General features: G+C 37.1%; 1 protein-coding gene across 3 annotated transcripts; it reads left to right on the top strand.

The window, feature by feature from the left end:
* Positions 1-4,584: 4,584 nt before the first annotated feature.
* LOC122294665 (CASP-like protein 5A2) lies at positions 4,585-22,566 on the top strand. Of its 3 annotated transcripts, none has more exons than XM_043103577.1 (4): positions 4,585-4,740; positions 4,993-5,325; positions 20,975-21,107; positions 22,008-22,566. In XM_043103577.1, the coding sequence occupies exons 2-4, from the start codon at positions 5,111-5,113 to the stop codon at positions 22,197-22,199; spliced, it is 540 nt and encodes a 179-aa protein (XP_042959511.1). In that variant the 5' UTR covers positions 4,585-4,740; positions 4,993-5,110; the 3' UTR covers positions 22,200-22,566. The 3 variants fall into 3 exon arrangements, with proteins under 3 accessions (XP_042959511.1, XP_042959512.1, XP_042959510.1); XM_043103578.1 differs by having other exon boundaries at positions 4,613-4,899; XM_043103576.1 differs by having other exon boundaries at positions 4,614-4,803.
* The last annotated feature ends 4,632 nt before the right edge of the window (positions 22,567-27,198 follow it).

Below are 27,198 nucleotides of genomic sequence, written 5' to 3'. Positions count from 1 at the left end.
GTAGAATCATAAACATATATTATTTCAAAGAAAATTCAAGATATTGCAACATGAATCAAGGATCAAGAACAAGCTCCACAAACAAAACATATTCATATTTTCAAAATGCCCAATACTTATCAAAATTTTGTCTCATTTTTTCTGAAACTTTCCTTCAGCCGCTGATGTTTGGGCAGAAAAGAATGGGGTGCTTCAGAGGTGGCCAAGAGGCATAGAAGATTTTATGGAGTTATGGTAGAGGCTGATGGTAAAAAAAGCTGAGGAGGTGGAGTTGATATCAACTATTATGAGGAAAATATGGCTTAGGAGGAATGAACGGGTTTTAAATGGCAAATTTTCTAGTCCAAGTCAGGTGACTAGGGAAGCAAAAGAATGCCCGGATGAGTTTCACCAAGCTACAAGCATTCGAATAAGCTCCATGCAAAGAAGGGTCTCTGGACTAAGGGATAATTCAAAATGGTCTAAACCTTGCCATGGTTTTATCAAAGTAAATTGGGATGATGCATTGGATTAAGAAGCTAATAAGATGGGGGCTGGAGTTATTGTCAAGGACCAGAATGGGGAGGTGCGTGTGTCAGTATCTTCAAAAAGCCCGTATATTAATCATCTAGAAACTGCAAAAGCTATGGAATATGTCTCTGTCAGAATTGGAGTAGCTATGGTGGGCAAATTGAGAATCTAAGGAAACTTATGAGTACCGCTCAATCTTGGAAAAGTTCAATACATCAACAGAGTTGCAAACGGGGCTGCACATCAGCTTGCAAGGCTGGCTCCTGAGATTGAATTGGAACAGGTGTAGATGGACGATTGTCTGTCCGGGTTAAGTCATATTTTTTTTAAACAAACCAAAAAGACTTTCATTAATTAATTAACATTGTTTCAGCAATCACAAGAGCTTGAACACAATCACGGACAATCTCAATCAGAATCATATGTCTCTCTTAAGTCCACAGCAGACTTTGCTAGATTACAAGCTACGCGGTTTTGATCATGTTTTACATAATTGACTTTCTAGTGCTGCATGCAAGATAGAAATTGACTGGTATCTAGGATTAGATGATCATAATCGTTGAAGCCTTCAACTTCCATCTGTATAAGCCTCCACCACTTTTTGCATCACCCTCAATGACTATAACTGAATCCCAATTCCATACAAAAGAGCACCGTCATATAATGTCTCCAGGTCTCAGCAGCTTGTGATGTTGGACAAGCTTTTCTTGGTAGCTATCTAGATGCTAGCACTTTACCCCTTTCATCTCTAAGAATAATGCCAATGCCCATTTTCTTTGTTTTCGTATCCAAAATTATATCCCCATTTGCTTTGACAACACTTGCTTCTAGTGGCTGCCATTGTTGTGAGCCTTCCTATTGAACTACCTTTTCTCTTGCTACTTGCTGCTTTAGTTCCTGAAATTCTTTCAGAGATCCTTGTGCTAAAGCTAGTTGGGAGGGATGATGGAAAGTGTTTTCCTGGATGACCTAGTTAGTTGTTCCTTCCTAATCATAAATCTCTCGCTATAACAATCATCTGTTCCACCTCAGCCTCTAACTTAACAGACAAGGTCATGAAAATATCCAGAAAGCTGAGATCTTCGAGACTGCAATTTTGAGTCTGCTTACTACAAATGCCCCAAGCATCCTTTGCTGAAGGGCATTCCCATAGAAAAAATGTTCTGTAATTTTCTAATCTAGCTCCCGTATTGGACATAATGATTCTTGCATAGCATATTCCTTTCTTAAGGTTTGCTCGAGTTGGTAGAATATTACAACATGCTTGCCACATAAAATTATTGATTACTGGCGAAACATTTGAGTTGCAAAACGTCTCATCCCCACCCTGAGAGGAACACAACTTGTCCCATTGTATATCTCCTGCTGCAGATGGTATGCACTTTTGAAAGAACATCTACCATTTGTTATGCATCTCCACACTAATTTATCTTCACTATTTAAAGGGCTGAGAGAAAGATTCAAAATGACTCCAACTTCCTCTGTATTGAAAATCTTCTTTACTAGGTCTTTCTTCCATTCCTTCGAGTTTTGGTCAACCAATTCCTCCAATTTTGCATCCTCATCCAGGATCTTAAATTGAGATTGTACTGCAAAGGTACTAGGCTGTGGTATTCATTTATCTTTCCACATGCATATATTCTTTCCATTGCCCACTTTCCACCAAAGTCCTTCATAGAAAAGATCTTGGGCTGAAAAAATGTTTCTCCATGCATATGAAGCATTCTTAAGCAATATAGCATCTTGTAAAGAGTTACGAGGAAAATATTTGGCATTGAGGAATCAAATGATAGAGAGTTTGGAGTCTGCAGCACTATCCAAAGTTGGTTTGCCACCAAAGTCTTGTGTTGAACCAAGATCCTCTTGCTTCTTTGCCCTTCCCTTTTTTGTCATTCAACCAATGCATTCCGGTTTCATTTTCCTTGTGGCCCCCAAAAATTCTTTGCATCATTCTATTTATTTGAGAACATAGTGCTTTAGGTAGTCGAAAAATGCCTATACAATAAATTGGTATTGCTTGAATAGTAGCTTTAAGAAGAATTTATTTCCTGGCATGAGACAAGAACTTGGGTTTCCAAACAACATGTTACTTCCAAAATCCTATCCGTAATCCCTTTAAAACTTTTAATTCTAGCTCTTCCATCCATTTAAGGAAGTCCAAGATATTTCTCAAAACAACCTGTAGATCTGACCTGTGAAAAGTTTATTAACTTTTTCCTTATCTCCCTGCTTGTGTTTCAGCTGAAGTGAATTGAAGTTTTGTCTCGATTCTATTTCTGTCAAAGATCCCTCTCATAAATGTCTAGAGTTCCTTGCAATGTACACCACACCAAAGGATTTGCTTTAATGAAATGCAAACTATCATCAACTAAAATATTGAGACGCTCAAGCAATCCTCTTGCAATTGGCACACCACAAATGGCACCACTCAGATTAGCATGTGTAATAAGACATCTTAGCAACTTAGAACAAAGTATGAACAAATAGGAGAAAGGGGATCAACTTGGCAAAGTCCACCACAAGGTTGGAAAGGTTGTTGTGGTTCACCATTAACTAACATAGAGTAGGACACAGATAAAACACACTCCATAATTAGAGTTATCTATTTTGTACTGAAACTCATCTTAACCATCTTGTCTATCTTAAAAAAATCTCATTCTACCCTATCATAAGCTTTACGTCTAAATCTCACTGCCATATAACCTTCTTTTCCACATAACCAGAGTTTATAGTATGAATTATTTCGTATGTGGTATTTTGTATGTAGCAAGAGTATTGTCAGTGATAAGACTACTCGGAATGAAATCACTTTGATTTAGAGAAATGATTTGACGCATTTTGAGCATATTGGCTTAAATTTTTGATATAATCTTGTAGACAACATTATAAAGACTTAATAGTCATGAAATCATTTAACTTGATAGGACCCTTGAGCTCTGGGATGAGAGTAATGACATGAGTTTCATTGATGGCCTCTAGAGATATTCCTTTATGAGAAAACTTGAGGGCACGGTCGCATACCTTTTCACAAACAGTTGCCTGTAAGTTTGGGAAGAAGAAGTTCCATTAAGTCCTGGAATGGTGACATCTAGTCAGCTCCCTCTTCGTATCTTATGAAATACTTTGTTCTTAAGTACTAAAAGAGAAATGTTTAGTTACAAAATAACTTTATAAAAATAAATTTATAAATTAATATATTTTGATTATAGTCACGTGAATTTATAAATTTAATTTTATAAAATCTATTTATAACTATAACACTTATCGTATTGAAATAAAGTTTCAAACACCCTCAGTTTTGAAATAGAAAATAGACTTTTGAGACAAGTCGTGAAAACAGTTTTATAAGTTAAATCTTCTTGCAGGAAGGTGCCATTTCCATCTTTAATTTTCCCTATTTCAAGTCACTTGTATTCTATGGTTTGCACATATATGAATATTATATATCTAAATAAATAAATAAATCTAGAATCTATATAAATAAAATAAAATAAAATAAAAAATTACCTTTTACTAATAGAATCCGTTACTTTTTAATAAAATGTACGGGGGTGATACACTTTAAACATTACTCCCCTGTAAATATCTCAAGCGAAGAAATGGGAAGTCATTTTACCATCATTGCAAAAAAGAGTAAAAAACATTATCTTTCCAGTGTACCGCCAGCTCTTACCGCTCGGTGAGCCCCCAGTGCAATCCTACATGTTTTTTAAACATTTTTTTAACGTACAGAAACTAACTAATTGTAACTGTTTTTTTTTTTTTTTTAAGAAAAATGATAATTATAATTATAAAAATAAATAAATACGAGATTGATGTAAAAAAATAATTTTTTAATAATAAATTTTACTTTTTTTTTAAATAATTGTAGGATATTTATAACTATAACATTATTATTTTGTATATATTTTTTTAATATTAAAAAATATTCAAATGCATTCGTGCTAACAGTTTTAACCATTTTTTATTAAAAAAAAACATTAAATATACTGACGTCAACTTTGAAGAGTTGAAAATAATGGACTAACTAGCATTATTAAAATAAAATAAAATAAAATCCACAAATGCAGCAAGTACACAATTTTTATAGAACAACGAACAAACGGAAACAGTGTACACAGTACAAACATGAAACCAGTTGACCACTTTGCTATGTTACCTCATAAAAACCAATTTCTTCTGTCATACTCGTAGTATCATCATCAACGACAACCACCACCTGGATCTGAGGTTCGCACCCAGAATCCTATCTTATTCCATACGAGAAACCAATTTTCTCCGCGATTTAAGAAGGTTTTGTTTATTTGACCTTTTGTTTTTTCTCGATCGGAACCGTAGCGTCGTCCACTCTTTGATGAGTAAAAAGATAAGATTAGGAATTTTTGAAATGTGGGATACTATTGGTTCTTATGGTTGTTTTCTTGATAAATTGTTTTCGGCTTAAAATTTTATTTTCTTTTGCTCGTTTTTCTTTTCTCGCAGTGTCTACACGGTTCGGTTGGATTGGATCTTGAAGTTCTGTTTGGATACTTGCGATCTGCTACAGCTATGAACTAAGATTGCATGTAAGTTTTTCTTCTGATATTTTTTGGGGGAGGAGATGAACGTGAGCCATGCGACGGTTCACCCAGTGGAAGATCTTCCAACGACAGACGGCGGTGGTGGGAACCCACCGAGGGTGAGGATGAAGGACTATTCTGGAATGCCCGGCACACCCGGTGGGCTGGGCTTGCGTATTTCCCAGTTTCTCTTTGCGGTTGGGGCGCTTTGTATCATGGCTACCACCAGTGACTTTCCTTCCGTCACTGCTTTCAGGTATTTACACTTCCTTTAATCTTATTATGTTATAATGATTTCCTTTACTAAGATTTCTCGATATGGAAATATTTGTTGAATTTTGGATTTGGAAACTGACACAAAACTTTGGATGAATAACTTTGATCCCGCAATTTAGAACATGAGCCCCAATTTGGGTTTGTAATCAATCCGACTCCAGTTTTAGACAGTCTTATGTGCAGTGATCTTAGCAGTTTGATTGAAATGTTTAGAATAGAAGGCGTCGGTTGAGATGCACTTAAGTACTGTTTGGCCACATAAAATTCTCATCTCATCATTACAACTTTTTCGAATCTCCATACAAAATATAATAAACAATTTAACTTTTTCTTAACTTTTTCAAATCTCAATAAAATAATAGTAATAAAATATAATATTTTAATATTTAATCTTAAAATTCAAAATTTTTATCTGAAAAATCTCAGTGACCAAGCAGAACCAAGACGTTAGAAATTTCAGTGTGAAGAAGTAAAGTGCTCCTAAAGTTTTGGTAGAAAGCCTTTTCTTTCTACACAGCCGGATTGCTATGCGTTGGAAGCCTTATAGGAGAGTACCATAGGAGTTATGATGCTTCATGTGAGATATATGGTCACTAACCCCTAGGTGTTGGCTCAAGTGGTAAAGGCTTGGGCTTGGGGGTATGCTTCTCCCAAGTCTAAGGTTCAAATCCCCTTGGGTGCAAACAATTTCTATGAGCCATCAGACTGGAGGATTTTTTCCTTGAATTACCAAGGTACACTTGCGGAAAACTCCTTACCATGGGCCTAAGCAGTCCTGGGACTAATCAGGATGCTATTCCCGGACACCTAGTGCCAATAAGAAAATATTGTCAATCATAATGTGGAAAGATATCTATTGGTTTGATGACTTTATCCCCTTCGCAAATTTGGATGCAGTGATAGTGGTTTTATTTTATCGGTGTGCTATGAAGCATATATCTGTAGTATGGAATTTGTGAAATGGTGAAGTATCAATCTTGGAGATGTTGGGACAAGGGTTAGGAGAAGAGAAGAAAAATTAAATTGAATTGACCGTTACCTCCCTAATGCTTACTCCCTTGTGGCTTGGTGGATAAGAGGTCATAAGTTAGGTGGGGTTTGGTTAAAGCCATGGCTCAAGTCTATCTTGAGGGAGCACCCACAGCTCCTCACTATCTAAACTATTCTTGTGAATGCTACTATGGTCATGTCCTGATAGAGGGTACTAGCCTCAAATCTCCCTGATGCAGCGTGCAGACCAAATCCGATGCTATGAATGCAACGATATAGACAAACACGGATACCTCTTCTGTAGATCTTAAACATCTCACTCTAAGATAATAGGATATAGAGAAAAACTCTTTCAAAGAGTATTTTCAACACACTTAAAATGACCCTAGAGTTGCCTTTTTATAGGCATACAATTTCCACACATCAAATAAAATAAAACTCTATGACAAAATCCTAACAAAATTTGTGGCTATTGTCTTTCAAGATTGCAATGCTGATAATAAATAAAAGACTCAAAATAATAAAATGTCTTGGTAAGACGTAAACTCATAAATGACTTCTAATAAGTTACAACGTCTTTCTTTGACCTTTGACAGAAATTGACGCTAATTACCTCTTTTTTTTAAGGAGCTCATTTGAAATAAAGACTTCAAATTGACTTAAACAAGGAAACTGCTTATCAGCCTAAAAAGTAGGAACCATAGAGCACCTATTGCACCCAAATGGTAGATGTTTACATTTCCCCCAGCATTCCAAACTAAGAACAATTCTGCTATGATTGGGCCTGCATCACTCCCCCTTCTCATCCTTTTTACTTAAAGAAAATAAAATCTAATTATTCAGAGATGATTTATCGTCTAAGATTTGGGCATCCAGGCCATTTGGCACCTATTGATTGATAGGTCCCAACAATTGAGATAATGTTAATGTAAAATAGCTTTCTCTTCGGATGAGAAATAAACCGCAATAATTGAATGAAATTTTCTGATTAAACCATGACAATTTCTGGGCTGCTTTAAATAAGCAAAGCCATTTACATTCATGCCGAAAATGAAGGAAAAACTAGCAGCTAACTAACCGAAACTCAAACACGTAAACACACGTAAAACAGAGCTCAAAACAGAACAACACTAACGGAAATAAAGATGACGTAAAATGCGTAACTGCCGTAAACCCATTCGCACGTAAAACTCTCGCCTATCAAGACCCAGTCCATGTCTGCTTTTCACGTACTGCATGCATGCACTGGTTCATCACGTCCATGCACTAGTTCTTCACGTCCCCACTTATCCCAAGTATTTGGGATTTGGCTTATGGCCCCTCTCCGAACGACGTGGCCTAACAATACCTCCCCCATCAAGTGGATCCTTGTCCTCAAGGTCCAAATTTGGAAACATCTCCCGTAATGTTTTTATTGGCTCCCATGTTGCTTCTTCGGCTGGAAGGTGCTTCCGTTGCACTAAGCATTCTTCAACCAGGTGAGGTCCTTGCTTGACCCAGCGGTAGTCTAAAATTGTGTGTGGCTCTAATAAGACCACCCCTCCATCGGTGAATGGTGGTAACTCAGTCTGTGGCTTTTCAACGTTCCTCCCGTCATCTAGGTACCGTTTGAGTAGTGACACGTGAAATACCGGGTGAATGTGTGCCCCGTCTGGTAATTGTAATTTGTATGCAACTAGCCCGATCTTCTCTAGGATCTGATAGGGACCATAAAAACGGCTGGCTAGTTTCTTATGGACCCGTTTGAAGATTGTTTGCTGGCGATATGGGTGTAACTTCAACAATACCTTTTCGCTGATATCGAACAAAATATCTCTGCGCTTCTTACCGCCATTTGCTTCATTTTGTTTACTGATCGTTCTAAATTGGCTTTCAGTTGCCGAAGCAGTTCATCTCGGGTTATGAGTTGCTGGTCAACTTCATGTACTGGTGAGAGTCCATCTTTATACGTTGGAATGGAAGGTGGCAATCTCCCATACAACGCCTGGAAAGGAGTCATCCCCGTTGAAATATGGTATGTCGTATTATACCAGTATTCCGCCCAAGGTAAATAGCCACTCCATTTTCGTGGCTACTGATGAACAAAACACCCGAGGTATTGTTCGACGCAGCGATTGACGACTTCCGACTGGCCATCCGTCTGGGGGTGGTAAGCGGAGCTGAGCTGTAATTTGGTGCCCGATAGCTTAAAAAATTCCTTCCAGAAGTTACTAATGAAGATTGGGTCCTGATCACTAACAATTGATCTGGGTATACCGTGAAGCTTGATGATGCCTTCAACAAATTTTTCGGCTACCATTTTTGCTGTAAAAAGGGTGACTTAAAGTAAGGAAATGAGCGGACTTACTAAGTTTGTCGACAACCACCATGATGGTGTCCTTTCCTTGCGACGCTGGGAGGCCCTCGATAAAGTCTAAGGTGATATCATCCCACACTTGGCATGGGATTGGCAGCGGTTGAAGAAGCCCAGCTGGAGCCAATGTTTCGGCTTTTATTTTTTGGCATACCTCGCACCCTTTGATGTAGTCTTGCACTGAGTTATGCATCCCAGGCCAATAAAGCTGTTGTCTTAGCTTGTTGAATGTTCGTAGGATTCCCGAATGACCCCCTACCTTGGTGTCATGCATTTCGTGTAACAGTTTTGCCCTTAAGGACGCATCGTTCGGCACGATGACCCTTCCTTTGTATAGTAACAGTCCTTGACGCCACATAGATGATCCTCCCGGTTGCTCAGTGGCCGCACAGCCCTTTGACTGAATGTATTGGTCTTCTTCTGCAGCTTTTTTAATTTCCTCCCATAAGCTAACTTGCGGAAAGGAAATTCCATGAAGAATGGGGCTGCCCTGTTTTCAGGAGAGAGCATCTGCTGCGGAATTCTCACGGCCTGGTCTGTATTTAATTTCGTAGTCGTAGCCCAGGAGTTTAGCAACCCATTTTTGTTGCTCCGGTGTTGCGATTCATTGCTCTAGAAAATATTTGAGGCTGCGCTGATCGGTCTGAATATAGAATTTGTGGCTGAGAAGATAAGGCCGCCAGGTACGTATGGCTTCGACGATAGCCAACATCTCCTTAGCGTACGTCGAGCATGGTTTTTTTGTCATTCTGAGGGCTCGACTCATGTATGCCACTGGTTTGCCTTGTTGTGATAGGACCACTCCAATTCCTTCTCCAGACGCATCTGTTTTGATAGTGAAAACATGATTGAAGTTTGGCATAGCTAATATCGGTGTGGTCGTCATGGCCTGTTTGAGAGCATGGAAAGCGTTCTCAGCTTCTTCATTCCATCTGAACTGGCCTTTTTTGAGAAGGTTGGTGAGAGGCTGCGCTATAATGCCGTAGTCTTTGACGAACTTTCGGTAATAACCTGTCAAGCCTAAAAACCCACGTAGTTCCAAAATGTTAGTAGGTTGAGGCCAAGCTATCATAGCAGAAATTTTTTGTTCATCCACCTTCACGCCTTGGTTGGTGATGATGTGCCCCAAGTACTCCAATTCTTGCTGCCCGAATGCACATTTGCTAGCTTTAACAAAAAATCTGTGTTGCCTCAGTATTTCAAAAGTCTGCCTTACATGCACTAAATGTTGATCCCAGTCCGGACTATAGATCAAAATATCATCAAAGAAAACTAATATGAATTTTTGAAGATGATGTCGAAAGATGGAGTTCATGATCGCTTGAAATGTGGAGGGTGCATGCACATATATATATATAAAAAAAAAAAATTGAAATTTGAGCATCTTGGTGGAGTAGTTGAGCGGGATCATTTGTGAAGATTTATTTTCAAGTTTAAACATAGAGCATGATTTTTGATGCATCATATTATGTTGATATGTGGCTTGAAACACCAGGATGTTATAGTTATTGAGATAAAACTTGATAAAATTTTTGTAGAACGAAAGGCAAAGTTTGAAGGACATTTTGCACATGCTTACGCTTGTAGTGTTCCTTATTTACCATTCATTGATTTAATACTGGAGAAGTAAACTGCAGGACTACCGAGCCATGCCAAAAAGAAAAAAGAAAAGAAAAAAAAAGAAAAAAAAAAGGATTGAAAAAAAAAATAAAAAAAGAGAGAGAAAATGAATAAAGGCAACTTAGTGAACTTTCCTAAATAAAAAGGGCTAGAAATAGTTATCCAAGACTTTGGGGGTTGAGTATCCAACCTTTAAAAACAGAGCTGGCGTGAAAACTGCTAGTCCCTTGGGCTTTGAGGTAGTTAAAATCAGCAATGATTAAATCTTAAGGTTGAAAAATCCTATGACAAATCATGGTTAGTAATGAGGAACACAACCAATTTAGCTCCACACACACATTTGAGTCTTGAGATGTTTGCCTTAATTCTATGTGAAATATTGTTGAGATAGTCTTGGTGGGTATAACCCTTGGGGGTTGAGTAGTAACATGCCACTTTTGTGAGAATTCAGAATTGGGTTCGATTGTTTTTGTTTGGATTTCGATTTTTATACAATATTCATCTCAATTAATTTTCACTATTTTGCTCACGAATTAGCAAAAAGCTAGTTGGGGGTGTGATTGAGCTGAAATATTGTATATTTTAACTATTTAAAACCAATGTATTTTAAATTCATCATGACATTATTATTGGTTTTAAATGGAAAAATGATTAAAATGAATAAATCAAAATTGTGATTTTAATTGATTAAAAGCATGAATTTCTGCTTGAATTCTACCAACTATTGATTACTGTGCATTCTAGTCCATAATTTTTCTTGCTTTCCATTATCATTTGCATTTGTACCATTGTTTTTCTTGTTCTTCATGTTCATAAAGTTTCTTGGGCTATCTTTCCATCTTTTGGGTTCAATTCATGAACCTCAAAAGATAGAAGCACTTCTTGCCATCTTTGAATGGAAGTTGCTCAAGCTAATTTTTCATTTGTGTTATTTTGTTGTTAAGTGTTTTCTTTTTTTTTAATCTCCATCTCCATTTTTCATGCATACCATGGTTAATTATGTTCATGCCTTGTTCATACTTTGTCTTAAGCTTTCCCACCATTTAAACAATCCCAACTCTATCTAACCTCATACACGGCTACACCAATCACCCCACAAATCCACCAACTCATTTCCAACCCACCTAAATTATACATTAATTGGGAGGCTGCTTGTTTGGCTTAACTTACATCGGTTGGTGCAGCTAAATTAGTGTGAGGAACATGTGATGGATTGGTGCAATCAAAGGCTGCTGCTGTCCACCGAAATGAAGGAAGAAGTTGGTGCAATCAAAGGCTGCTGCTGTCCACCAAAATGAGAAGAAAATATAGAGAAACATGTGCTGAAATTAAAGTGCATGATGTGCTGATTTTTCTGGGGTTGAATGCTGGAATAATTTAATTGGTTGGGATTTGTTTTGGTTGATTGTAAAGGGAAGTAGTCGGCTATTTGTGAAATCATTGAGGAGAGTCGGCTGCTTATGATATGAAAAGTCAGTGCATGATTAAGTGGGGGATAGAGAGAAGTTGAGGTCGGTTGAAGAGAGGGAGAGAGAGACGTGTAGGGAGTGAGAATTGAGTAAAAGGTGCAGGCGAGATTGAGTGAAAGAATTTTCTGTCGATGGGTGTTTGTATTTTGCTGAAATATAAAGTCGGTGAGAGGCATTCTTCAAGTCAAAGGGCAATTTCCAGAAATAGAGAGAGACGTGTGAATGAAGTATTGTGTGCTGAAATTGAAAACAAAAAGATTGAAGAAGTCGGCTGGGAGGCAATGAAGAAACCGTGTATGAATTTGCAAGAAGTTAGGCATGAAGTTAGTTAACAAGTTAGGCATGAAGTTAGTCAACAAGTTAGGCATGAAGACTTGGTTGTTTGGTTTGAATTAATAAACCAATTGAATAAAATGAGAAAGGAGGAATGCAATGCAAGACACGGCAATTAAAGAGGAATGCAAGTGGCCGAAATTGAGGTGTGAATGCAAGAATGAAGTGTGAAACCAATTGAGGTGTGAATGCAAATTGAGTGTGAATGCAAGATTGAAGTGTGAAACCAATTAAATGAGAGATGAACTAGCCAAGATGTTCGGCTATAAAATGGGTGCAGTCCGAAGCTTACAAGGGAACAACTAGGACAACTCAAACTTAGACAAACACAACTCAACACACACAATTTTCTGCTATGTACTTGAAAGAATTAGCTCCTTTTTGTTTTAAGAAATTTTGTTTCTCCTTTTAGTTTCAAAACTTTGTTGTTTTAGCATTTTTATTAAGTGTATTAAGATTTGTTCTAGACTTTTATTTCATTAAGAGTAATACTAATATTAAGTGTGCTAGTTTGTTTCATTACTAGTTTATTTCATGTAACAAAAAGAAATTGTTTTAGAAGTTTTAATCAAGTGTGCTATTTTGTTTCATAAAGAATTATTTTAGAAGTTCTAATTAATTGTGTTACCTTAATTTATTGCAAGAAAGGTTTGGTTTTAAGCTTTTGTTTTTATTTTTGATTTTTCTGAACATCATACGTGGAGAGCAAAGGAATTGTTATAGAGTTTTTATTAAAGGTTTAGAGATTAATTTTCAAGAGTGATACGTGAGAAATTGTTCCTTTTTGTTTCGAATTTCAATTGAATAGTGAAAGGAAGTTTTCGTTTAGACTTTTCGTTCCCTATTTTATTTAATTTCAGTTTAAAGTTTATAGAATACTTTTGAGTTTCTGTTTACTTATTTCGTGTTATTTATTTTTCTTACTTCTTTAAGTTTTCATTTAATAGTGATTACAACTGTTATGTGTTATTTTGAGAATTCGTGATTTAATTACAAAGATGAATTCTAGAATCTTGGTTTTGGGCATTTTAAATTTTCCGTTCATGTTTTGTCAATTACTTTCTAATTTAGTTTAATGCTTAATTTAGTTTTATTAATTTCTGAGTTTAATTTATTAGTCCTTTACATTCCAATCCAACAAACAAAAAAATCAAAAGACATGAATCTAGTCCATGACTAATACCCTTTTCCATCCATTGTATATACCATCATTTTATTTTCTCTTTGTGAAGTTTTTCACATCTTTTCAACGAGTTTAATTTTAAACAACTTTCCCTGAGGAGACGATTTAGGAATTTATTCCTAATTATTACACGACATCCTCCTGCACTTGGGATAGCATTAGTGCTACTCATTTTTGAGTGAGTCAAGTTTTTGGATTGGGAGAGCTGGGATCTCCAAACTTCTGAGGAGTCTCGCTCAATATTAATGAACTAACTTGCTCTGTTAGGAAAGCTTTCTTCTTCACATTCAGCTTCCTCTTCACCGTGCACAAGTCCTTCAAAAATTTTGCATATGAAGGTACTTGTTGTATGGCATCCAAGAGTGGAATATTAATTTTCACTTGCTTAAAAATCTCTTGAATTTCCGTGTGATACTTGTTCTTTTTGCCAGCTGCCAATCTCTGAGGATAGGGTACCACAGGTTGGTATCCCTTACTAGTTTCAGCATCTGCACTCACAGGCTTCTTCAGTTCTGGTTTTGCTACCTCTGGCTCTTTTTCAGCTTCATCTGTCTCTGCTGCATCTTTAGGCGTAGGAGCAATTACCTCTGTGTCTATGGTCATCTCATGTCGGGAAACTTCCTTCCCACTTCTCAAAGTAAGAACAGCTTTTGCTATCTCAATAACGTCTCCTGAGACATTATGCACTTGATGTTGTTGTTGTCTGTATACTTGAGGATTAGGTTGAGGTTGTGCAGGAAATTTCCCTTTCTCTAGGGTGCTCAAGGTTGTGCTCATCTTATTAACAGTGCCACGCAACTCATTTATGGCCTGAGTATTTTGATTATTTGTGGTGGCCTGAATCTGCATGAATTGCTGAAGTGTATTGGCCATCTGTGCCATACTGTCATCTAGAGTCTTCTTGGCAGATGATGAAGGCTGAGGACCTTGTGCAGCTACATAAGGCTGAAATCCAGGAGGAGCTACATAAGGATAGCTCTGAGGATTTTGATATGGCGGATATGGGTGCTGAGGAGCACCTTGATTAAATGGCTGCTGCTGAGGTGGTGGGGACCGACCAGGCTGATCATTTCTCCATGAGAAATTTGGGTGATTTCTCCACCCCAGATTATATGTGTTGGAGAAAGGCTGATTCTGTGCTCGATTAACCCAGTTAGTTGATTGTATTGGCTCAGACCCACCTTCTTGAAATACTGGCATAATTGGGCAGTCTTGGGTCTTATGGTTTGAATCAGCACATATAAAACATGCCTCTGCTACTTTCGCAGCCTTTACCTTTTCCATTTCCATGACCTCCATTCTTCTAGTCAATGCAGTTATTCGGGCTTGAACATCCGTGTCTCCTTTGAGCTCATATCTGCCCCCTCCAGAAATAGCCCTCATTGGCTGTGCTGTTAATGGAACTCGATCAGTACGAGTGTTCCATTGTTGTGCTCTCTCAGCAAGGTAGTCGAAAAATGATAATGCTTCATCAGGTTCTTTGCTGAAGAACTCCCCATTGCACATTGTCTGAACAAATTGCTTGTATTCCGGAGTGAGACCAGTATAAAAATAGCTCACCAGCCTCTAGGATTCAAAACTATGATGTGGACAAATGTTCACCAAATCCTTAAATTTTTCCCAACTGGCCTGAAAAGTCTCATCAGGTCTCTGATTGAACTGGCTGATCTGCTCCTGCAAAAATTGAGTTCTCTGAAAAGGAAAAAATTTCTATAAGAATTCACGCTGCATGTCAGACCAACTAGAAATGGAATTAGGCCTCAAAGAGTTAAACCATATTTTCGCTTTATCCTTTAAAGAAAAAGGAAATAAACGAAGTCTAATGAATTCATCAGTAACAGCCCTAGTGATAAAAGTAGCACAAGCCAGCTCAAAATCTGTCAAGTGCTGGTAAGGACTCTCAGAATCCATCCCGTGGAACTGAGGTATCACTGACATCATGCCATGCTTGATAGAGAAATTAGGTGCATTTTCAGGTAAAATTATACATGAAGGTGTAGTGGTACGAGTGGGTTGCAAATAGTCCTTAAGAGTGCGTGGTGCAGGTACAGCCATGTTTTCCGATTCAATTTCAATTTCGTCACCTGGCTCACTCAAAGAAAAGACAGACGAGCTATCGATCTCCAAGCTGTGTATACTACTCTCAACACTCGATGTGACTCTAAGCAACCTATTTGAAGTGTCTCTTACCCATGACATGAAACATCAATCTAATATGGTAGAGATGAGTGGTTGATGCAAATGAGATGAGTAACCAGAGATAATATGGTAAAGAAAAATAAAATAAAATAACAAGTTTAAATTTAAGTTAGACAACTTATTCCCCGGCAACGGCGCCAAAAACTTGACTCACTCAAAAATGAGTAGCACTAATGTTATCCCAAGTGCAGGAGGATGTCGTGTAATAATTAGGAATAAATTCCTAGATCGTCTCCTCAGGGAAAGTTGCTTAAAATTAAACTCGTTGAAAAAATGTGAAAAACTTCACAAAGAGAAAATAAAATGATGGTATATACAATGGATGGAAAAGGGTACTAGTCATGGACTAGATTCATGTCTTTTGATTTTTTTGTTTGTTGGATTGGAATGTAAAGGACTAATAAATTAAACTCAGAAATTAATAAAACTAAATTAAGTATTAAACTAAATTAGAAAGTAATTGACAAAACATGAACGGAAAATTTAAAATGCCCAAAATCAAGATTCTAGAATTTATCTTTGTAATTAAATCACGAATTCTCAAAATAACACATAACAGTTGTAATCACTATTAAATGAAAACTTAAAGAAGTAAGAAAAATAAATAACACGAAATAAGTAAACAGAAACTCAAAAGTATTCTATAAACTTTAAACTGAAGTTAAATAAAATAGGGAACGAAAAGTCTAAACGAAAACTTCCTTTCACTATTCAATTGAAATTCGAAACAATAAGGAACAATTTCTCACGTATCACTCTTGAAAATTAATCTCTAAACCTTTAATAAAAACTCTATAACAATTCCTCTGCTCTCCACGTATGATGTTCAGAAAAATCAAAAACAAAAACAAAAGCTTAAAACCAAACCTTTCTTGCAATAAATTAAGGTAACACAATTAATTAGAACTTCTAAAACAATTCTTTATGAAACAAAATAGCACACTTGATTAAAACTTCTAAAACAATTTCTTTTTGTTACATGAAATAAACTAGTAATGAAACAAACTAGCACACTTAATATTAAGGTATTACTCTTAATGAAATAAAAGTCTAGAACAAATCTTAATACACTTAATAAAAATGCTAAAACAACAAAGTTTTGAAACTAAAAGGAGAAACAAAATTTCTTAAAACAAAAAGGAGCTAATTCTTTCAAGTACATAGCAGAAAATTGTGTGTGTTGAGTTGTGTTTGTCTAAGTTTGAGTTGTCCTAGTTGTTCCCTTGTAAGCTTCGGACTGCACCCATTTTATAGCCGAACATCTTGGCTAGTTCATCTCTCATTTAATTGGTTTCACACTTCAATCTTGCATTCACACTCAATTTGCATTCACACCTCAATTGGTTTCACACTTCATTCTTGCATTCACACCTCAATTTCGGCCACTTGCATTCCTCTTTAATTGCCGTGTCTTGCATTGCATTCCTCCTCTCTTATTTTATTCAAATGGTTTATTAATTCAAACCAAACAACTAAGTCTTCATGCCTAACTTGTTGACTAACTTCATGCCTAACTTGTTGACTAACTTCATGCCTAACTTCTTGCAAATTCATACACGGTTTTTTCATTGCCTCCCAGCCGACTTCTTCAATCTTTTTGTTTTCAATTTCAGCACACAATACTTCATTCACACGTCTCTCTCTATTTCTGAAAATTGCCCTTTGACTTGAAGAATGCCTCTCACCGACTTTATATTTCAGCAAAATACAAACACCCATCGACAGAAAATTCTTTCACTCAATCTCGCCTGCACCTTTTACTCAATTCTCACTCCCTACACGTCTCTCTCTCCCTCTCTTCAACCGACCTCAACTTCTCTCTATCCCCCACTTAATCATGCACTGACTTTTCATATCATAAGCAGCCGACTCTCCTCAATGATTTCACAAATAGCCGACTACTTCCCTTTACAATCAACCAAAACAAATCCCAACCAATTAAATTATTCCAGCTTTCAACCCCAGAAAAATCAGCATATCATGCACTTTAATTTCAGCACATGTTTCTCTATATTTTCTTCTCATTTCGGTGGACAGCAGCAGCCTTTGATTGCACCAACTTCTTCCTTCATTTCGGTGGACAGCAGCAGCCTTTGATTGCACCAATCCATCACATGTTCTTCACACTAATTTAGCTGCACCAACCGATGTAAGTTAAGCCAAACAAGCAGCCTCCCAATTAATGTATAATTTAGGTGGGTTGGAAATGAGTTGGTGGATTTGTGGGATGATTGGTGTAGCCGTGTATGAGGTTAGATGGAGTTGGGATTGTTTAAATGGTGGGAAAGCTTAAGACAAAGTATGAACAAGGCATGAACATAATTAACCATGGTATGCATGAAAAATGGAGATGGAGATTAAAAAAAAAGAAAACACTTAACAACAAAATAACACAAATGAAAAATTAGCTTGAGCAACTTCCATTCAAAGATGGCAAGAAGTGCTTCTATCTTTTGAGGTTCATGAATTGAACCCAAAAGATGGAAAGATAGCCCAAGAAACTTTATGAACATGAAGAACAAGAAAAACAATGGTACAAATGCAAATGATAATGGAAAGCAAGAAAAATTATGGACTAGAATGCACAGTAATCAATAGTTGGTAGAATTCAAGCAGAAATTCATGCTTTTAATCAATTAAAATCACAACCTTGATTTATTCATTTTAACCATTTTTCCATTTAAAACCAATAATAATGTCATGATGAATTTAAAATACATTGATTTTAAATAGCTAAAATATACAATATTTCAGCTCAATCAGTGCATTACATAATCCGAAGGGCATAACCAAGTATTCGTAATGTCCATTATGCGTTCGAAAAGTAGTTTTATGAATATCACTTGGTTTAACTCGTACCTGATGGTATCTCGCCCTCAGATCCAGCTTGGTAAAATAAGAAGCACCGTAGAGTTCATCCAACATGTCGTCCACTATGGGAATCGGAAATCGGTCTTTAATGGTTGCGGCATTGAGCGCGCGATAATCTGTACAAAATCGCCAGTTTCCTTCTTTCTTTTTTACTAGCAATACAGGAGACGGGAAGGGACTAGTGCTGGGTCGCACAAGTCCGGATTGCAGCATATCTTGGACCTGCTTCTTGATCTCGTTCTTTTGATAGTGTGCATATCTGTAAGGCCGAACGTTAACCGGTTCGGTTCCTTCCTTGAGGGCAATACCGTGGTCAACCTCTCGTGTTGGTGGTAAGCTTGAAGGCTCAATGAACAAATCTGAAAATTCCTGCAATAACTCACACAAGCTTGGATGAATATTCTGTGGAAGTTCCGTTTGGGCAACCTGTAGGCACACAGCAAACAGAGCATGGCTGGGACGAATCCCCTTAGTTATCTCTTCGATTGATGCCGCTTGGATATTTTGTCCGTCTATGCCCACCAATTTCTTGGTCTGGTTTTTCCACGTGAATTCCATGGTTAATTTCCTCCAATCACACTCCACAGAACCAAGAGTTTCAAGCCATTGAATTCCCAATACCACGTCTATCCCTGAGAGAGGTAAGGAATACAGAGTTAATGAAAAAATGGTGCCGTGTAAATTGATTTGTACCTCCTCAAACCTCCCTTGACATTTGAGATTTTCTCCATTAGCAACTCGGACTGTGAAAGTTTCCGTAGGGACTACGGGTAGACGCAGCAGATTGGCCATACGCTCACTAATGAAATTGTGAGTCGATCCGCTGTCGATTAATACGATGACGTCGTGGGCGCAGATTTTGGCTGTGATTCGCATGGTTTTGGGAGCTGTCCATCCCGTAAGTGCATGCAACGTAATTTCTGGTTCAGGAGGCCCTTTGAAATTCTCTTCAACTGGTTGTTCTTCGGTGACATCATCGCATAACAGGTTGCCGTTATCCATGCAGTTCTCCAACATGAGTATTCGTGGGCCCTGACACTTGTGTCCTACAGTAAAACGGTCATTACAATTAAAGCATAAATTTTGGGCCCTTCTCCGCTGCATTTCTTCCCAACTAAGATGTCTCACGGGAACAGCAGGGTTTGGTGTTGTTGCTCGAGTAGTAGGGGGAAGAGCTAGGGGAGCTCGCGTTGGTGGTGCAGGTCTTACAAACCTCCTTTGTCTAGCCAATTGATCATCCTTCATTCGTGCTAAACTGATTGCTTCTCTTAATGTCTGGGGCTTAAACATCCGTATACCATCCGAGATCTCCGTCTTTAAGCCACCCATAAAAGTTCCTACAAGAGCTCTTTGCGTCCAGCCTCTAACTCGATTGCCCAAGCGTTCAAATTCCTTCTGGTACTCACGCAAGGAACCAACCTGTCTAACCCGTGAAAGTGCTTCATCGAAATCCTCGCAATCCGAAGGCCCGAAGCGAGCCCAGAGTTCATCCTCAAAATTCATCCATGACAGCACGCGCCCATCTTCCTGGAATGTCCTACGTATCCACTGTCACCATTGGTTGGCCTCTCCTTCCAAATGGTAGGAGGCCAAAGAAACTCTCTGGGCTTCGGGAGTATTCTGGAACTCAAAAAATTGGTTCACACGGTTGAACCATTCCGTCGGATCATCTCCTGAAAATCGAGGAAATTCAAGTTTTGCTGTTTTAGATGATACAACCAGCCGTCCTCCATCGTTGCCTTCCCCGGTGATGGTGCCCATGGATGGGATTCTCTTGGTTTGCTAGCAAAACATCGGAGAGACGGTTGAGAGTTTCTTCCACATGACGAAGCCGGTCAGCCATGCCGAGCTCCATCTTGTGTAACCCCTCTTGCACTCCATCAAGTCCCGCTTCCAGCTGCTCGATACGCTCCTTATTGGTTCCCATAATAAAACCTGGCTCTGAGGCCAATGATAGGTCTCAACAATTGAGATAATGTTAACGTAAAATAGCTTTCTCTTCGGGTGAGAAATAAACCGCAATAATTGAATGAAATTTTCTGATTAAACCATGACAATTTCTGGGCTGCTTTAAATAAGCAAAGCCATTTACATTCATGCCGAAAATGAAGGAAAAACTAGCAGCTAACTAACCGAAACTCAAACACGTAAACACACGTAAAACAGAGCATAAAACAGACCTCAAAACAGAACAACACTAACGGAAATAAAGATGACGTAAAATGCGTAACTGTCGTAAACCCATTCGCACGTAAAACTCTCGCCTTTCAAGACCCAGTCCATTTCTGCTTTTCACGTACTGCATGCATGCACTGGTTCTTCACGTCCCCACTTATCCCAAGTATTTGGGATTTGGCTTATGGCCCCTCTCCGAATGACGTGGCCTAACAATACTCCTTGCACCTCAGACTCGTTTTCTGTTGCTTTTGTTGTCCATTGTCTATGAAAATATATATTTAAGCTCTTTTACATATGTTTCTTGTTGCTGTATCTAAGTTCTTATATGCTTAGAAATGTGAAGTCGGATGAATGATTTGTTATTTTCAATCCACTTGGAGTCCTGCTATTTAAAGTTCCATAACATGAAATGCTTTTTAATTTTTCTTTCTAGCTACCTTGTTGCGGCTGCTGGCTTGCAGTGTTTTTGGAGCTTTTCATTAGCCATCATAGACATCTATGCCCTTTTAGTGAGGCGTTCTTTGCAGAATTATCGACTTGTCACTTTCTTTGCTGTTGGTGATGGGGTAAGATACAAGTAATTCTAGCAAGATTGTAACTTTACAGTACATGCTGCACTACTCATGCTTTGTTATTTTAATGGTTCCGGCTAATCCTTGAACTATTATTCCCTGCCCCTCTGGATGTATTACTTGCACATTTCCCATATTTATCACTGCGGGCTTTATGCATTCACTGTTCCTGTCACCGACATTTATAAGCAGCACACAAATTTCATGAGTCATTTATGAAGTGCTTAGTTAGCCAGCAATGCTATGGTTATTCAGTAATGTCTTTTTAATGAATTGAAAATAGTTTTCTTTCTCAAAAAATTATTTTAAGGGGAAAAAGTCAACTATTCCATTGCTTTCAGTATCCTTCGCAAAGCAGAACCTTTTTGTATAACAAATTAATTACTTACACGAAAAACAATCTCAAGGAAATTAATCTTGCCTGAATAATGTAGTTAGTCCAAGTTGGCTCAGAACTAGTAGGAAGTCTAGGTTTCTGCTGATTGGAATCAGTTCAAATGACTTGACACTACGCCAAATCATTGCAAGTCATGTTTTAACATGATAGATAATTTTTTTTGTAGATAAATTTATACACTGCTCTTTTAGTAAGGATGGATCCAGAGTTAGCAGCTCGTGCAAATTGGTAATAAAACATCTGAATAATGTACATTCCTGTACTGTGGAATCTTGAAATATGCTTGATAATGAACTCTATTTTTGCATGAATATCATAGAGGAACTGTCTTAGTTATTTCCTTTAATTATGTGCACCATAAATGTCAAATTTATTTCATATTTTCGACTTTGAACCTATGAATTATGTTAAGATTTTGGCTTGTGAGTCAACCTTCCTGCTCAAAGTGCCGCAGTATGTCATATCACTGACATGTCTAAGATGTCTTTGCATTGCAGATCACATCCACTCTCATGTTTGCTGCAGCCTGTGCATCTGCTGGCATCACAGTGCTTATTGACAATGACCTTGATATCTGTTCACAAAACCACTGTGTGGAATTTGAAACTGCTACAGGCCTGGCTTTCATTAGTTGGTTTGCTGCATTACCTTCTTTTTTACTGAACTTCTGGTCATTGGCATCCCGATAAACTTAAAGGAAGAGAGAAAAGATAGAGGCCACTTGGAATACCATGTGAAGTATAGATCCTGTTGGCGTTTTCTCTCTTGCCTGTTGTGATTTGCAACGCCCGAAGTACAGAAATTCAGTTGTGTTGCAATACATGTATATACCATGTATATCAGGTTGGAATGTTCTTCATATAAATAAAGTGATGAATATAAGGATTGATTTTGTCAGTGGGTGTCCACTAAACTTCATCTTGGATTGATGACTTATTTTCTTGTATGGTGACAAGAATTATACATTTTTAAGAGTTTGAGTAACATAACTAGGGACAGGATCATCCTGTTATGACTCGGTTTTGCAAGAGCCGAATCATACTGGTTTTTGGTTTACTAATGATTCTTGGGCTGCCATCTAGAGTGTTACATAGTGTAGAATCCATGGCGTCCCGAGCATCTTTCATGCAGGCAACATGGATGGTAATGTTATAATCTGGCAAATATGTGGACTGCTTCCCAGCCATTTCCTCTTAGGATGCTGCCTCTGGGTCTTACCGCTTTCGTAAGCAGAGCTATAGACTAATTGAAATTTACAGCAGAGCATAGCTAGAACTTGAACATGAACCAAAAAGGGGCTTTTCGGAGTTGTATTTGTAGGGTTGCATAAATGCAGAGGAGGAACGTCTATGAATCTGAAAAATGAGTGATATGATCAAGGTGAGTATTTTTCTTGGGTAAGTTATGGAAATAAAGCCATCTGCTGTTCGTGGCTATATCTTAATTGACTATTTCTTCTCATTCAGGTGAAGGATAAGATCATAAATTCAGGATCCATGTAGATACTTTAAAAACTCGTCAATAAAAATAAAAACCAGATAACATTAAAATAATATTATCCCAATATCTTTTCACTTTTTCAATTGAAATAATATTAAAGAACAGATGACATAATAAAAACAAATCACAAACCAAGTGGGTGGCCACCACCAGCCGGCTCTGTACGGCACGAAGTTGGCCACCCCATGAGTGGCCCGTTGCAGCCTCCTACAAGCTGACTTCACCCCTTGTCACTTGGGAAGCTTGATATAAGTGTTATGTAAGGAAAAATAGTCTGTCTATTCTTGGTTATTGTATTAATTTAAATAGAAATTATAAGGATGAAAGAATTTGAAATATAATCTGCTATACATGGGAACTGTCGACTACAAAATGCGTTGAAGGAGAGAATCATGGCAACGTGTATGTGAAGGAGAGAATCATGGCATTGTGTATGTGCTATCTTGTCATTCCCCCTCAAGCTCAAGGTGGTAATGGGCTAACGAAGAGCTTGTGACGATTTGGGAGGAATTTAGCAGCAGAGAGTGACTTGATAAACACATCAGTAACCTTGTGTTTGGTGTGATGATGAGATGCATGATTTTTTGCCATGTTAATAGTACAAAGATTATCACATTGTAATGTGGGTGGAGGGAGATGATAGTCAATACTCTTTAAGAGGTGCATGAACCACATCAATTTAGCTGTAGTTGTTGCTAAGGCTTGATATTCTACCTCGGCTATTCAGCGAGAGATGGTGGTCTATTTCTTTGCTCCCAAAGACGATAAATTATTACCCATGTAAATGGCAAACCAGTTGTGGAGTGACGACAATCTATGGAACCTACCCAATCTGCATCGCAATAACCGTGAAGAGCAATGAGTGGGTTTTTGCAAAGTGAAGACCAAGATGTACAATACCCTTCAAGTAGCAGAAAATTTGCTTGATAGCAACAAAGTGAGGGTCATGACCCTTTGATCTTCGTTGAGATTGATTTGGGTGGGATTATTGCACCCTCGACCCCCACAAGCCCCTTTTGAACTTGAACTAGGGTGATGACGATTTGTATAGAGAGAAATTGTAGAGGATGTAGCATCGGCAGCACTAATACGAAGTTCAAAGTTCCTATGTTTTCCAATAACACTTTCAAGTGGAGGAAATGTATCTCTAGCATTGATGGCAACAACTATAGGATCGAATTCGGAACCAAGTCCTCTTAAGTATACAAATGATGAAATCATCATCATCAAGGAATTTACCAGCACCTCGAAGAGACAAAGCTAACGATTTTGCTTTATGCAAATAGCCCTCAAGAGAGTAGGAACTTTTTGTGAGAGATTGAAGTTCACTTTTCATGTGCTGAATTCGATCTCTAGTACGAGTGTCATAGAGAGTTTCCAAAACCATCCATGCATCATGAGAAGATTCACTGTGGATTACCTATGAGAAAGGTGCATGAGACAGGAAACTATTGAACCAACCTAAAATAAGTTGATCAATGCGCAACCAATGTGCTACCACATGATTTTGGAGCAATTCACCATTATCTTTAGGAACAAAATGAGGTAGACACAGCACTTCATTCTTGACATAGCCAAAGAGTCCATGGCCTCTTAGAAAAGGAACTACTTGTGCTTTCTGCTTTCCACAAGAGGTAGTTGCTGGAGGCTAGTTTTATGGTAACATCAAGTAAGGTGGATTTGGATGGAGAAAATTTAAGGAATGAGGATGTGTCCACAAAAGGGATCGATGAGGTGGAAGACGATGCCATGAGTACCTCTAGGGTGTCTGATACCACATAAGGAAAAATAGTTTGCCTATTCTTAGGCATTGTATTGATTTAAATAAAGATTAGTAGATTACAAGGATGAAAGAATTTGAAATATACAACTAAACTACAGCTATACATTTATTATAAAAGGAAGTATAATCTACTATACATGGGAACTGTCGATTACACGTGCTGAAGGAGAGAATCATGGCATTGTGTATGTTAAGGAAAGAATCTTGGCATTGTGTATGTGCAATCTTGTCATGCGGGTGTGACCAACATCTACCAAATTGTGGGCGGCCACCCACATGGTGGCCACTTGAGTGCCTACAGTGGACCACCATCACCACCCCATCTCTAGCCTTGTGGTGGTGTAGGTTCACTTTTATTTTTTATTTTTTATTTTAATAATAATATTTTATTTTTATGACGGGAAACCACCCCCACAATGTAATAGCAGAGCCTTTAGAACTCACCCATGGAACCTAAACCCTTGAGGAGACTAGCATAGCAACCCACTGCCATGACCTCTCACTTAAATCACAATTTGATTATAGAGTAAATCAAACATGCTACATAGAGGACATGCACACACATTTGCCCTTACCACTAGGGGTGGGCTCCGACTCCAACAGAGTAGGTAATGGCCAATTCTGACCTCCGACTTCGACTAGCATCGAAGGCCAAGTTGAGTAGGGTTGAACAAAAATTCAAAAATCCGACTATGACTCCGACTCCGCTTCAACTATGCTCCATCGGAGTCAGAGTCAAGAGTTTTTTCCCCTTGGGAAGTCGAAGGCGGAGGTGGAGGTATGCCAACTCTGACTCCGATATTGCGACTTCGACTCCGACTTCCCATTTCAACTCTGCCTCCTACTTCCCATTTCAACTCTACCTCCAACTTTGCTCCGCTCTTGTACATATTTTATAAAATATGTGTTTTTCTATATATTAATCATATAAATATAAATATAATAACATGTAATAATAATGTATAAATACTAAAAGGCAGAATAACATGTAACATTGTAATAGTAATGTATAATAACATGAAACAATAATGGATAAACACTAATATATAAATAATAAATTTATAATAACATGTAATACTAATGTACAATAACTAAAGTATTGATTATATAGATTTTATATAATTATATCTTATATAGTTAGATAATCTCAAAAATATACTAGCATGGCCCCATTGGTTAATTATTATAAAATAATATATTTATACTATAATATATAGACTAAATTGACTAATAATAGTTTAGTGTATGTGAGCATGATGTAACACTAAATTACTAATGTATAAATATGTTTGACATGTAATATAAATGTATAAACACTAAAATGCAGAATAGCATATAACATTGTAATACTAATGTATAATAACATGTAACACTAATGAATAAACACTAATATATAAATAATAAATTTATAATAACATGTAATACTAATGTATAATAACTAAAGTATTGATTATATAGATTTTATATAATTATATCTTATATAGTTAGTTAAACTCAATAATATACTAGCATGAGCCCATGGATTAATTATTATAAGTTAGTCATTGTTCCTAAATAATATAAGTAGACTAAATTGACTAATAATGACATGTAAATTTGTAATACTAAACTAATATATAATACTAGTTATTATACATTATCATTATTCATTACATGTTATTATAAATTTATATTTTATATGACTATAACTTATAAGTTATGTATTTCGTTAAATTCAATAATAATATGAGCTAGTTATTGTTTCTAAATAATACAAGTAGACTAAATTGACTAAATTTATAAAAATCATAGTACAAGTCTATAAACTATAACATGTAATTAATTACTATAGTATAAATCTATAGACTATAACATATAATTCTTAATAACATGTAATAATATAGTATAATAATATGTAATTGTCAGTAATCAATACTATAATACAACTACAAGATTAATAATTTTCATTAATCAATATTAACAATTGAATCATAAATTGATTATTGAGTGATGCAAAAAATTATAATTATAAAAATCATAAATAGAATCATAATTATAATTATACTAACAATATCCTATAAAAAAGATTAAAAAAAAAAACAATGTCAACGGCGCCATTTATGATTCATGATAATTCATTCCCATAAGGATAGTTGCTTCTTTCCTGAGTTAGAGTAGAAAGATAGCTAAAAGATTGGAATAAAAAATCGCTTAGGCATTTTTGATCAAGTGTTAAGGCTGAATATCCTCAACCCAAAGTGTTTTTTGGCTCGGGAGATTAATTAATGACGATATAATGGTGGCCTATGTGTTGTTACACTTTATGAAATCTAGGAAGAAGGGAAGGGTAGAAAGTATGACCATAAAATTAGATATGTCAAAAGCCTATGATCGAGTTGAGTGGCTTTTCTGAGTTAGAGTAGAAA

This window comes from Carya illinoinensis, chromosome 14 (genome assembly GCF_018687715.1).
Source record: "Carya illinoinensis cultivar Pawnee chromosome 14, C.illinoinensisPawnee_v1, whole genome shotgun sequence".
Lineage (NCBI taxonomy): Eukaryota > Viridiplantae > Streptophyta > Magnoliopsida > Fagales > Juglandaceae > Carya > Carya illinoinensis.
The sequence above is the reverse complement of the archived record's forward strand: the minus strand, read 5'-3'. Positions and strand labels throughout refer to the sequence as shown.

Excerpts from the sequence above, each read along its gene's own strand:
- LOC122294665 (XM_043103577.1), top strand. The coding sequence starts at position 5,111 with ATGAACGTGAGCCATGCGACGGTTCACCCAGTGGAAGATCTTCCAACG. Across the intron at positions 5,326-20,974 it reads CCTTCCGTCACTGCTTTCAG|CTACCTTGTTGCGGCTGCTG; the intron begins GTATTTACACTT and ends TTTTCTTTCTAG. Across the intron at positions 21,108-22,007 it reads TCTTTGCTGTTGGTGATGGG|ATCACATCCACTCTCATGTT; the intron begins GTAAGATACAAG and ends TTTGCATTGCAG.